This window comes from Salminus brasiliensis, chromosome 15 (genome assembly GCF_030463535.1).
Source record: "Salminus brasiliensis chromosome 15, fSalBra1.hap2, whole genome shotgun sequence".
NCBI lineage: Eukaryota > Metazoa > Chordata > Actinopteri > Characiformes > Bryconidae > Salminus > Salminus brasiliensis.
Genome location: NC_132892.1, coordinates 216167 through 228558, shown reverse-complemented (window position 1 = coordinate 228558; position 12392 = coordinate 216167). Strand labels below are relative to the sequence as shown.

General features: G+C 47.4%; 1 protein-coding gene across 1 annotated transcript in view; it reads left to right on the top strand.

Annotated features, from left to right (window-relative positions):
- Nucleotides 1-9879, top strand: part of gpc5a (glypican 5a) — a 144521-nt gene extending 134642 nt beyond the window's left edge. Inside the window, 1 exon segment of the mRNA XM_072657967.1 lies at nt 9213-9879. Within this exon segment, the coding sequence (XP_072514068.1) occupies nt 9213-9376 (164 nt within the window). The 3' untranslated portion in view covers nt 9377-9879.
- The last annotated feature ends 2513 nt before the right edge of the window (nt 9880-12392 follow it).

Genomic DNA, 12392 nt, shown 5'->3' with positions numbered 1-12392 from the left:
TGGTTAAGGAAGCAGCGAGTGTAATAAGGCAGCGGAGGACGGCGGCGTGGTGTCTGAGGCGTGCGGGACGAGTCTGCGGCTGCTAATAAAAAGGTTAACGAGAGGTTAATGCAGAAAGGGACTCGGTAAACACGGGAAAACCTCCATTCATTATGCAAATGTGATTTAAGCGGCGGATAAAAAAACATGCTAATGAGCAGATCTCTTTCTCCGGGTGGTGAATCACGAGCAGCCGTTTGATGTGGAACCAAAAGAGGCCGAAACGGTTCCACCTCATTTCAATTAGAGCGGCTCTGCGTGATCGGAGGCGCGGATTAAAGGCAAAATACAGGAAGAATCGCAAATGAGGCTTTTCAGAGAGTACGGTGCCCCTGCTTATCAGGTTCTAGATAGTGGAGCATGAAGAACCTGTTCAGCAAAACATGCTCCTATACCCCAAACTACATCGCGTATATACTTATATATACATATATGTGTGTGTGTGATACATGGACCAAAGTATTGGGACAACTGCTCCTCATTCGCTGCTTCTTCTGAAATTAAGGATATTAAGAGCTGGTCTTGCTTCTGTTGGAGTAACTGTCTCTACTGTCCAGAGAAGAAGACTTTCTACTGGATTCTGGAGCAGTTCTTCTTCTCGCAGCGTTTACAGAACGTTGGTGTCGAGGCTTCGGCTGCCGCGTTCAGTCGGTGGAGGAACTCTCTGGAGTTGTTTTGTCCTTCAGCTGAGGATCGTTCACAGCAGCCCGGCACGTCTATCCATCACCCTGAAACTGGGGCAGTGAGTCCCGAAACATCTGCAGAGCTTTCTTCTGCATCAGGAGCCGGCTGTTAGTGGAGAACCTGACTGTGCAGGAGCTCGACGCTGTGATCTACAGAGAGGGGGGGGGGGGGTGAGAGAGAGTGAGAGAGAGTGAGAGAGAGGGGGGGGCGGGGGTGAGAGAGAGTGAGAGAGAGGGGGGGGGGCGGGGGTGAGAGAGAGTGAGAGAGAGGGGGGGGGGTGACGTTCCTGTGGAGGGAACTGGAAGATGAACCGCGAGTCATTTCAATCAGCCGGGGTTAGAGGTTAAGTCTGAGCGGAGGTGGGGCTTCCTCTCCTCACTGCTCTGATTGACAGGCCCTTAATGACCACCAGGACGAGGGGAATATGCAGATTGGGAAATATTCGGAAATGTGTGCCAAACCCTCCACATCGCTGAGGAACCCTCCACATCACTGAGGGCCCGAGGAACCCTCCACATCGCTGAGGAGCTGAGGAACCCTCCACATTGCTGAGGAGCTGAGGAACCCTCCACATTGCTGAGGAGCTGAGGAACCCTCCACATCACTGAGGGCCCGAGGAACCCTCCACATTGCTGAGGAGCTGAGGAACCCTCCACATTGCTGAGGGCCTGAGGAACCCTCTACATCGCTGAGGAACCCTCCACATCGCTGAGGGCTCGAGGAACCGGTCGTGATCGAGTTTAACTAGACATGTGGAACCCTAACCCACCTGTAACCCAGCAGTGACAGTGACACCTGTCTGTGTGTGTATAGCTGTAGTTGTGTTATACAGTGTTCTGATACTCCTGAGATAATTATGTTGAACAGTTGGTATAGTTGTATAGCATAATTAATATATTGTAGTTATATTTACTATTATATAGATATATATAGTTACAGTTATACTGTAGGTATGTTTTATGATAGTTGAATTATGTGCTGTAGTTATTTTGTTATTTGTGTAATATAGTGATATTTCCTTTGATATAGTTATATAACAATTCTATTAAGTGTAATATATATATATATAAGGTTATTTTATGAAATCTTTATACAGCAGTTGTATGTACTGTATGTAGGAATACATAATAACTTAATTTATTGTTATTAATACCTCTGTCAGATATATATATATATATATATCTATAACTCTACAGTATGTGGCTGTCCCGGTGGGGGGGTCTGTATGATTATGAATATCTAGGCTAATGGCTCTGTTACCCGTAACTGTTTGTAACACAGCGGTTTGGCGTCTCCGCCGGCTCCTGGAGGGCGGGAACGCGCTCGTTATGAATGCTGCCAATTAGCCCACATCATTTCAGCCGACAAAACAAAGGAGTCCCGGAGCTGCTCAATCGAACGCTGATTAGAAACGGCGCTGGGCTTCGCGGGGACGGCGTGGGGACAGCGTGGGGACAGCGCTCGGACGGCGGGTTTGATTGCAGAGAGGGACAGAGGAGGGTTAGCGTAGCGCGCTAGCGCGGGGTTGGTGGAGATTAATTGCGGAGGGAGGCTGTGGCAGGCCGCGGGGCGTGGGGGGGCGCTCCAACTGTGCCTGCCTCAGACCCTCGAGAACCTCGACTGCTTTGGCTTCATTTCAGCCGTGTCTCTCAACCAGAGCACTGCTCCCCCTCTCCCTCTCTCTCTCTCTCTCTCCCTCTCTCTCTCTCGCTCTCTCTCTCTGTCTCTCTCTCCCTCTCTGTCTCTCTCTCTCTCTCTCTCCGTCTCTCTCTCTCTCTCTCTCTCTCTCTCTGTCTCTCTCTCCCTCTCTCTCTCTCTCTCTCCGTCTCTCTCTCTCTCTCTCTCTCGCTCTCTCTGTCTCTGTCTCTCTCTCTCTCTCTCCCTCTCTCTCTCTCTTTGTACTCCTCATGTTTGCCGTCTATGTTAACAAGCCCCGCCGGCCTCTGAGGACGCCCTGTCACCGGCCTCTCAGAGCAGAGAGCTTCACACAATGAGCTTTTCAAACAGCAGCCGCGCCGCGGCCTCCTCTCATCTCACGCTAATTAATGAAGACACAGCGCTAACGCCGGGCTAACACACACACGTCACCAGGACCCAGCAGCACAGCGGCTCTACTGATGAGCGGCACTGACTCTCACCTTCAGATACAGAGAGGAATAGGCGGGGCTAAACTGCTGCAGGCTGAATGGGTGTGGTTAAACTGCTGTTGGCTGAATAGGCGGGGCTAAACTGCTGTAGGGGGGTGGGCGGGGCTAAACTGCTGCAGAAAGGCTGTGTTTAGGGAGTATCTGAGCTGTGGTACGGGCTGGACTGAACGGGAGACGCTGATTAGAGCCGGATCGATTCTGTAAATGTTCCTCATTGTAAACAACCACCCCCCCCCCCCTTCAATTCAGCTCCGTCCCGGACCCCCGCTGTGTTTCTGCTCTTTCATAGAAACAAAGGAGGAAAATTTATCATCGGCTCTCCACAACACAGAGCTGTGAAGTACTGTGTCAGACCGGGTTAACTCCGGCTCAGCGCTGGTCTCCAGCCTCGGGAAACGCCAAACACACACAGGATTAAGAGGGGGGGGGGGTAGAGAGAGGGGGTAGAGAGACCTAAAGAGCTAAAACTGTTCAGCACACCAGAGACGATAAGCTTCCACCTTCAGCTTCTGTAACACACTCACACACACTCTCTCTCACACACACACACACACACTCTCTCTCACACACACACACTCTCTCTCACACACACTCACACACACTCTCACACACACTCTCTCACACCCTTCAGTGATGTGCTTCTCTGACTTCGACTGTTATTATTTTTAACAATATTCCGATTTCTTTCTTTTTCTGTTTGTTTTTATTGTTTTTAATGTTTGCTAATCTCTCAGACTGCCACTGTTGATGTTTCCAACAATTCCCAGATTTCCATTACTGAAGTTTTGGGCATTTCTCAGATCTTCGCTGCTGTTTTCCCACAGTGTTTTAATCTCTGTGATTTATGGTTTGGAATATTTCCCTGCTTGGTGTCCAGCAGCTCTGTGCTCGCCTCTGCTCTCTGCAGCAGTGAGTACTGGGGGATGTTGGGATTTGGAATATGGCTGATTTTTCCAGTCGTCTCCGTGTCGGTTTCTCTTTCATTTGTGACAGACCTTTAGATTTGCGCTGCTGCAGACACTCCGCACTTACGGCTGGGGGTTGACAGTGTTGGGGTTGCTGATGGTGGTGTCAGTGCTTTATTAAATCCCTTGCTGCCGCGTCTTCAGGCAGGCCACATTTGTGGAGAATTCAGGCGGAGAAGGGAAGCGTGCTTTTCCCTGCCAGCCTGCTGTCTCTCTGTTTACGTCGCTGTTTCTCTTTCTGTGTTATTGATCCTTCATTACTCTCAGAGGTCCTTATCTAATCCGGCCTTGACATCCACCTGCTCCGGATCGGCGCAGCGCTGTGTTTGTGCAGACAGGAACATGATTTGCATTTCCGTAGAGAATCAGGTGATGAAAGGAGGCCCTACGTTGCCTCTCAATCTCCGGGAAGCGCATATTTTAGCCGCGGAATATATTTTATATTCCGGCGCGGCGGAGTTTCCGGATTTCGGTCGTGTTGCTCTCCTCTAAAAGAGGTCACCCCAACAATCGCTGCTCCCAAACTTAAATCCGCAGTCGGCTGAATATCCGCCTTGTGGGGTGTGTGTGAGTGTGGGGTGTGTGTGAGTGTGGGGTGTGTGTGAGGTGTTTGTGAGTGTGGGGTGTGTGTGAGTGTGGGGTGTGTGTGAGTGTGGGGTGTGTGTGAGGTGTTTGTGAGTTTGGGGTGTGTGTGAGTGTGGGGTGTTTGTGAGTGTGGGGTGTGTGTGAGTGTGGGGTGTGTGTGAGGTGTTTGTGAGTGTGGGGTGTGTGTGAGTGTGGGGTGTGTGTGAGGTGTTTGTGAGTGTGGGGTGTGTGTGAGTGTGGGGTGTGTGTGAGGTGTTTGTGAGTTTGGGGTGTGTGTGAGTGTGGGGTGTGTGTGAGGTGTTTGTGAGTGTGGGGTGTGTGTGAGTGTGGGGTGTGTGTGAGGTGTTTGTGAGTTTGGGGTGTGTGTGAGTGTGGGGTGTGTGTGAGTGTGGGGTGTGTGTGAGGTGTTTGTGAGTGTGGGGTGTGTGTGAGTGTGAGGTGTGTGTGAGGTGTTTGTGAGTGTGGGGTGTGTGTGAGTGTGGGGTGTGTGTGAGTGTGGGGTGTGTGTGAGGTGTTTGTGAGTGTGGGGTGTGTGTGAGTGTGCGGTGTGTGTGAGTGTGGGGTGTGTGAGGTGTTTGTGAGTGTGGGGTGTGTGAGGTGTTTGTGAGTGTGGGGTGTGTGAGGTGTGTGTGAGTGTGAGGTGTGTGTGAGTGTGGGGTGAGTGTGGGGTGTGTGTGAGTGTGGGGTGTGTGAGGTGTTTGTGAGTGTGGGGTGTGTGAGGTGTTTGTGAGTGTGGGGTGTGTGTGAGTGTGGGGTGTGTGTGAGTGTGGGGTGTGTGTGAGTGTGGGGTGTGTGAGGTGTTTGTGAGTGTGGGGTGTGTGAGGTGTTTGTGAGTGTGGGGTGTGTGTGAGTGTGAGGTGTGTGTGAGTGTGGGGTGTGTGTGAGTGTGGGGTGTGTGTGAGTGTGGGGTGTGTGAGGTGTTTGTGAGTGTGGGGTGTGTGAGGTGAGTGTGGGGTGTGTGGGGTGTTTGTGAGTGTGGGGTGTGTGTGAGTGTGGGGTGTGTGAGGTGTTTGTGAGTGTGGGGTGTGTGAGGTGTGTGAGTGTGGGGTGTGTGAGGTGTTTGTGAGTGTGAGGTGTTTGTGAGTGTGTGAGTGTGAGGAGCGTGAGGCCGCAGTGTGCTAACACCTTGTTTATCCTGGGTCCTGTTTTCCTGACCTGTCTGGCTCTTTATGGGCGCGTGCTCCTGGTGGTCGTTTGGACGGTTCTGTTCTAAAGATCGATGAGAGGAGCAGCAGGCTGCCAAAAACCGCTCTCACGTCTCTCCCAGCTACCCTCCAAAACGGCTGCTGTGCACGAATCAATATCCAGTTAATTTCAGTTCACACACACACACACACACACACACACACACACACACACTGATAAAGCCTCACACACTGTCAGCCGCTTACTCAGAGAACCTGCGTTACCTTCCTGCTAGCTGCTGTGTGCAGACTGCACTGGATCTTTCTCAGGCTCTTACAGAGACTCCCCTTTTGAGTCTTAGCTCCAAAAGAGTCTGATCTAGTTAGTACTGTAGTCCTGGTTTAGACTACAGGTCTGATCTAGTTAGTACTGTAGTCCTGGGTTAGACTACAGGTCTGATCTAGTTAGTACTGTAGTTCTGAGTTAGACTACAGGTCTGATCTAGTTAGTACTGTAGTCCTGGGTTAGACTACAGGTCTGATCTAGTTAGTACTGTAGTCCTGAGTTAGACTACAGGTCTGATCTAGTTAGTACTGTAGTCCTGGGTTAGACTACAGGTCTGATCTAGTTAGTACTGTAGTTCTGAGTTAGACTATAGGTCTGATCTAGTTAGTACTGTAGTCCTGGTTTAGACTACAGGTCTGATCTAGTTAGTACTGTAGTCCTGGGTTAGACTACAGGTCTGATCTAGTTAGTACTGTAGTCCTGGTTTAGACTACAGGTCTGATCTAGTTAGTACTGTAGTCCTGGTTTAGACTACAGGTCTGATCTAGTTAGTACTGTAGTCCTGGGTTAGACTACAGGTCTGATCTAGTTAGTACTGTAGTCCTGGTTTAGACTACAGGTCTGATCTAGTTAGTACTGTAGTCCTGGTTTAGACTACAGGTCTGATCTAGTTAGTACTGTAGTCCTGGTTTAGACTACAGGTCTGATCTAGTTAGTACTGTAGTTCTGAGTTAGACTACAGGTCTGATCTAGTTAGTAATGTAGTCCTGAGTTAGACTATAGGTCTGATCTAGTTAGTACTGTAGTCCTGGGTTAGACTACAGGTCTGATCTAGTTAGTACTGTAGTTCTGGGTTAGACTACAGGTCTGATCTAGCTAGTATTGTAGTTCTGGGTTAGACTACAGGTCTGATCTAGTTAGTACTGTTGTCATGGTTTAGACTACAGGTCTGATCTAGTTAGTACTGTAGTCCTGGTTTAGACTACAGGTCTGATCTAGTTAGTACTGTAGTTCTGAGTTAGACTATAGGTCTGATCTAGTTAGTACTGTAGTCCTGAGTTAGACTATAGGTCTGATCTAGTTAGTACTGTAGTCCTGGGTTAGACTACAGGTCTGATCTAGTTAGTAATGTAGTCCTGAGTTAGACTATAGGTCTGATCTAGTTAGTACTGTAGTCCTGGTTTAGACTACAGGTCTGATCTAGTTAGTACTGTAGTCCTGGTTTAGACTACAGGTCTGATCTAGTTAGTACTGTAGTCCTGAGTTAGACTATAGGTCTGATCTAGTTAGTAATGTAGTCCTGAGTTAGACTATAGGTCTGATCTAGTTAGTACTGTAGTCCTGGGTTAGACTACAGGTCTGATCTAGTTAGTAATGTAGTCCTGAGTTAGACTATAGGTCTGATCTAGTTAGTACTGTAGTCCTGGGTTAGACTACAGGTCTGATCTAGTTAGTACTGTAGTCCTGAGTTAGACTATAGGTCTGATCTAGTTAGTACTGTAGTCCTGGTTTAGACTACAGGTCTGATCTAGTTAGTACTGTAGTTCTGAGTTAGACTATAGGTCTGATCTAGTTAGTACTGTAGTCCTGGTTTAGACTACAGGTCTGATCTAGTTAGTACTGTAGTCCTGGTTTAGACTACAGGTCTGATCTAGTTAGTACTGTAGTTCTGAGTTAGACTATAGGTCTGATCTAGTTAGTAATGTAGTCCTGAGTTAGACTATAGGTCTGATCTAGTTAGTACTGTAGTCATGGTTTAGACTACAGGTCTGATCTAGTTAGTACTGTAGTCCTGGTTTAGACTACAGGTCTGATCTAGTTAGTACTGTAGTTCTGGGTTAGACTACAGGTCTGATCTAGCTAGTATTGTAGTTCTGGGTTAGACTACAGGTCTGATCTAGTTAGTACTGTTGTCATGGTTTAGACTACAGGTCTGATCTAGTTAGTACTGTAGTCCTGGTTTAGACTACAGGTCTGATCTAGTTAGTACTGTAGTTCTGAGTTAGACTATAGGTCTGATCTAGTTAGTACTGTAGTCCTGGGTTAGACTACAGGTCTGATCTAGTTAGTACTGTAGTCCTGAGTTAGACTACAGGTCTGATCTAGTTAGTACTGTAGTCCTGGTTTAGACTACAGGTCTGATCTAGTTAGTACTGTAGTTCTGAGTTAGACTATAGGTCTGATCTAGTTAGTACTGTAGTCCTGGGTTAGACTACAGGTCTGATCTAGTTAGTACTGTAGTCCTGAGTTAGACTACAGGTCTGATCTAGTTAGTACTGTAGTCCTGGTTTAGACTACAGGTCTGATCTAGTTAGTACTGTAGTTCTGAGTTAGACTATAGGTCTGATCTAGTTAGTACTGTAGTCCTGGTTTAGACTATAGGTCTGATCTAGTTAGTACTGTAGTTCTGGGTTAGACTACAGGTCTGATCTAGTTAGTACTGTAGTTCTGGGTTAGACTACAGGTCTGATCTAGCTAGTATTGTAGTTCTGGGTTAGACTACAGGTCTGATCTAGTTAGTACTGTAGTTCTGGGTTAGACTACAGGTCTGATCTAGCTAGTATTGTAGTTCTGGGTTAGACTATAGGTCTGATCTAGTTAGTACTGTAGTCCTGGGTTAGACTACAGGTCTGATCTAGTTAGTAATGTAGTTCTGGGTTAGACTACAGGTCTGATCTAGTTAGTACTGTAGTCCTGGTTTAGACTATAGGTCTAATCTAGTTCTCAGGCATGCTGGATGTTCCTTATCGGGTGGGATTAGACGCCTGCAGAGCGCTCGGTTTCTCTGCTTCCTCCGATGTGGTGTGGGTTTAGGGCTCCTGAAGGTCGCTGAGGCTCTGCTGATAGATGATAGATGGCTGCAGAAATCCAAACATCTCCCAACAGCTAAAACAAATAGTCCCAAACACTCCGCCGCCAAGAAATGCGAGGAGGCGCTCGTGAAGAATAACAATGTTGAGAGCGTCAGAAAATCCAAACAGTATCCAAACAGAGCCGGCGCGACCCGGCGCGACCCGGCGGACCCCATGCGCTCTGCGGGAGAACGGTGTGTGCTTGTTGGCCCAAAACATCTGGCAGCCGTGATGGGAAACTACTTAGCCTTGTTACATCTGTGGATGCCTGTGGACATTCCAGTTGCTGCAGACCCTGCGTGGGGACTTCAGCAGTTTGGACCTGATGCAAGTTTCTATGAACTTAAAAGGCAGTCTGATCTACAAGCTCACACGAGGAGAGACGGAAAATTCTCGTCCAGAAAGCAACAGACCGCCCCTCCACTCTGTCAGATTACTGGCTGCTTGCAAAGTAGAAATCTGATTATTGCCTGACTCATGCCAACCTGGTTTCCCATTATCTGATTACTCTCTCTCTCTCTCTTTTGCAGTGATTCCAGAGAAGAACAGTAACCATAGAAACCATCACCCACACTCTAAAGGCTTTGGGCAGACGGGTTCCTCAGGTTCCTCAGGTTCCTCGAGCCCCAGGTCCACACAGAGTGCCCTGTTGATCGTGATTGCTGTGCACACACTGTCCTCCCTGCTGTTGTAACACCTGCCCCTAGGGGGCGCTCATGGCTGAGAACACTTCGCCCGGTCGCTGAGGACGAACAGCCTTTTGAACAGCAAAGCTGGACCAGTGAGGAGCTGCAGAGTCAGACTGGCGCTTTCCATCTCCAGGACAAGGTCATCAGAGCTAAATCGGAGGATTTGGACACTAACGGCCTGAAAAGGAGGGAAAACTGCACCGTACGGTTCCTCCACCCTCCGTCCTCCAACGGAGATAACCTTCTTCCCTCTGACTGAACTAACACTGACGCTGTACCTGTATTTCTAGCCTAAAAATGCAATATTTTAGATCATAATCTGCTTCTGGAGAACCTCCCGGTACTGTGTACCACAGACTGACGTGATTAAACCAGCAGCCTTTCCCTGGCCGCTTTAGCGAGTCGTAAGGTTAATATTTTTAACGAACTGTTCGGAGTCTCTATTGAAACGCTGTGTATTTATTCTGGGTTTATTCTGAGAGGCATTAAACTGATACTGCTCCTCGAACAGCGCTTCTGCAGTTACTGACAGCAGGTCCTCATCAGCTTCTGAGGATCTGTGCAGGTTCCACACACTGTTCTCTCCTGGTTCTCTCCTGGTTCTGCATGATTAAGTGGTTATGATAATTATTCAAATCAAACTATATAAATGTATAATTAGCAGTAATTCCAGCAACAGAACCACTGCCACTTCAGTACACTAGGTGGTGCTAACGAGATAGGAGCTGTAGATCCATTCACAGTCATTATTTACACCAGCATTACTGACCCCCTTACAGTTAAACACACTAATCTGATATATGCAAATTAGCTCTGTTCTGATTGGTTGTCCGCTTCTGTGTCTCATTCCGAAAGCAGTCAGACACTTTTTATTGCATCAGCATGAATGGGTGGGGCTAAACTGCTGTAGGCTGAATGGGTGGGGCTAAACTGCTGTAGGCTGAATGGGTGGGGCTCCCACACTACTTATTTGCTGGGTTGAGTGAGGAGGCGGGTTCTGCGGGTGCCTGTGTTCGCTATTACAGGAAGAGACATTTGACGAAGCCCACAGTGAAGACGTCCTCAGAAGCTGGAACTCCACGTCTTCAAGCGAGGACAGTGGCTTTGAGGGCGCTGGTCTGAAGTGTTTCAGGGTACATTAGTGTAGCAACACGGCACCGCCCACACTCCACTCACCTCACCTCCACTGAAATTAAAACTTCATTAAAATTGGAGATTTATAAAACAGGTTCAGATACAAAAAGCTGCGACATTAATAAAAATACATACAAATAAAATTCTACACATAAATGTAAGACTGGACTGCATATCAATAAATATATATTTCAAAAGCTTAAATAAATAAAACTGAATCATAAACACTTTAAATATATTTAGAAAAAGAGAGTTGAGATAAATGACTGAACTAAACTTACAAATGATGTGAAAGAGAAATGGAATCACACCAGAGTGTAAACGAGACGAGTAATGCTGGACTGATGAGGCTGAAGAAGCAGTGAGGGACTGGAGCTGTGGAGGAGCTCTGAATAAAGTTCGGAGAGGAGCTGAGAGGGAGGAGAGGGAGGAGAGGGAGGACCGCTGGCTATGGGGGGTATTTGGCCTGTGTCGGTTATGAAAGCTGTGCTGGATTGCTAAATCAATGTTGGGTTAATATCAGGATCATGAAGTGCTCCCCCTCTGGATGCTCTGCAGCGTGGGGGGCTCTGAGGGGCTTGTATTTTTAGCTGGGTAAATGTCAGTGAGCATCGAGCGGCTGAGGGCAGAAATGGTGGAAACCTGGTTTCTGTGGTCGTCCTCCTTCGTCCTTCGCCCGTTTCCGGAGCTCTCCAGCTGCTCGGCCGGTGTGGAGGAGCGAGAAAGTGCAAAACATCTCCATCAGCACTGGGTTCTCCTGCTGTTCCTCCTCCTGCTGAGCTAAGAGCTCCTATTTACCCACAGCTGCAGCAGCACACGTCTCCACACGCTCAGCGGCTGCAGCCCTGCCTGCCCGACCTGCCAGCACGGCCTCCACTGCTCAGCCACACCGAGGTGGAGGACAGGGTGGAGATCTAACTAATCTAACTTAGTCACAGTCTAACAAATCACAATCTAACAAATCACAGTCTAACAAATCACAATCTAACAAATCACAGCCTAACTTAGTCACAGTCTAACTAATCACAGTCTAACTAATTACAATCTAACTAATCACAGCATAACTAATCACAGCATAACTAATCACAGTCTAACAAATCAGTCTAACTAATCACAATCTAACTAATTACAGACTAACTAATCACAGTCTAACTAATCACAGCCTAACTAATCACAGACTAACTTAGTCAGTCTAACAAATCACAGTCTAACTAATCACAGCCTAACTAATCACAATCTAACTAATTACAGACTAACTAATCACAGTCTAACTAATCACAGACTAACTAATCACAGTCTAACTAATCACAGTCTAACTAATTACAATCTAACTAATCACAGCATAACTAATCACAGTCTAACAAATCAGTCTAACTAATCACAATCTAACTAATTACAGACTAACTAATCACAGTCTAACAAATCACAGTCTAACTAATCACAGACTAACTAATCACAGTCTAACTAATCACAGTCTAACAAATCAGTCTAACAAATCACAGCCTAACTAATCACAGTCTAACTAATCACAGTCTAACAAATCAGTCTAACAAATCACAGCCTAACTAATCACAATCTAACTAATCACAGTCTAACTAATCACAATCTTACTAATCACAGTCTTACTAATCACAGCCTGACAAACCACAATTGAAGAGCAGTCAGGGTGATGCTAGGTTTCAGGTGGTTGCTCATGTATGTGTCCTGCGTCGCTGACGGAGACGCTGTCCTATCACAGTGGAGACGTCACACTGAAACAGCAGCGTGAGACGAACACAGCAGTGCAGGCATGTGTTAATCAAACACCTCTGAATAAACGGCGCCGCGCTGGAGATCAGCTCCAGCATTCAGCAGAAACACACCAGCGCTAGCGCTAACGCTAACAGC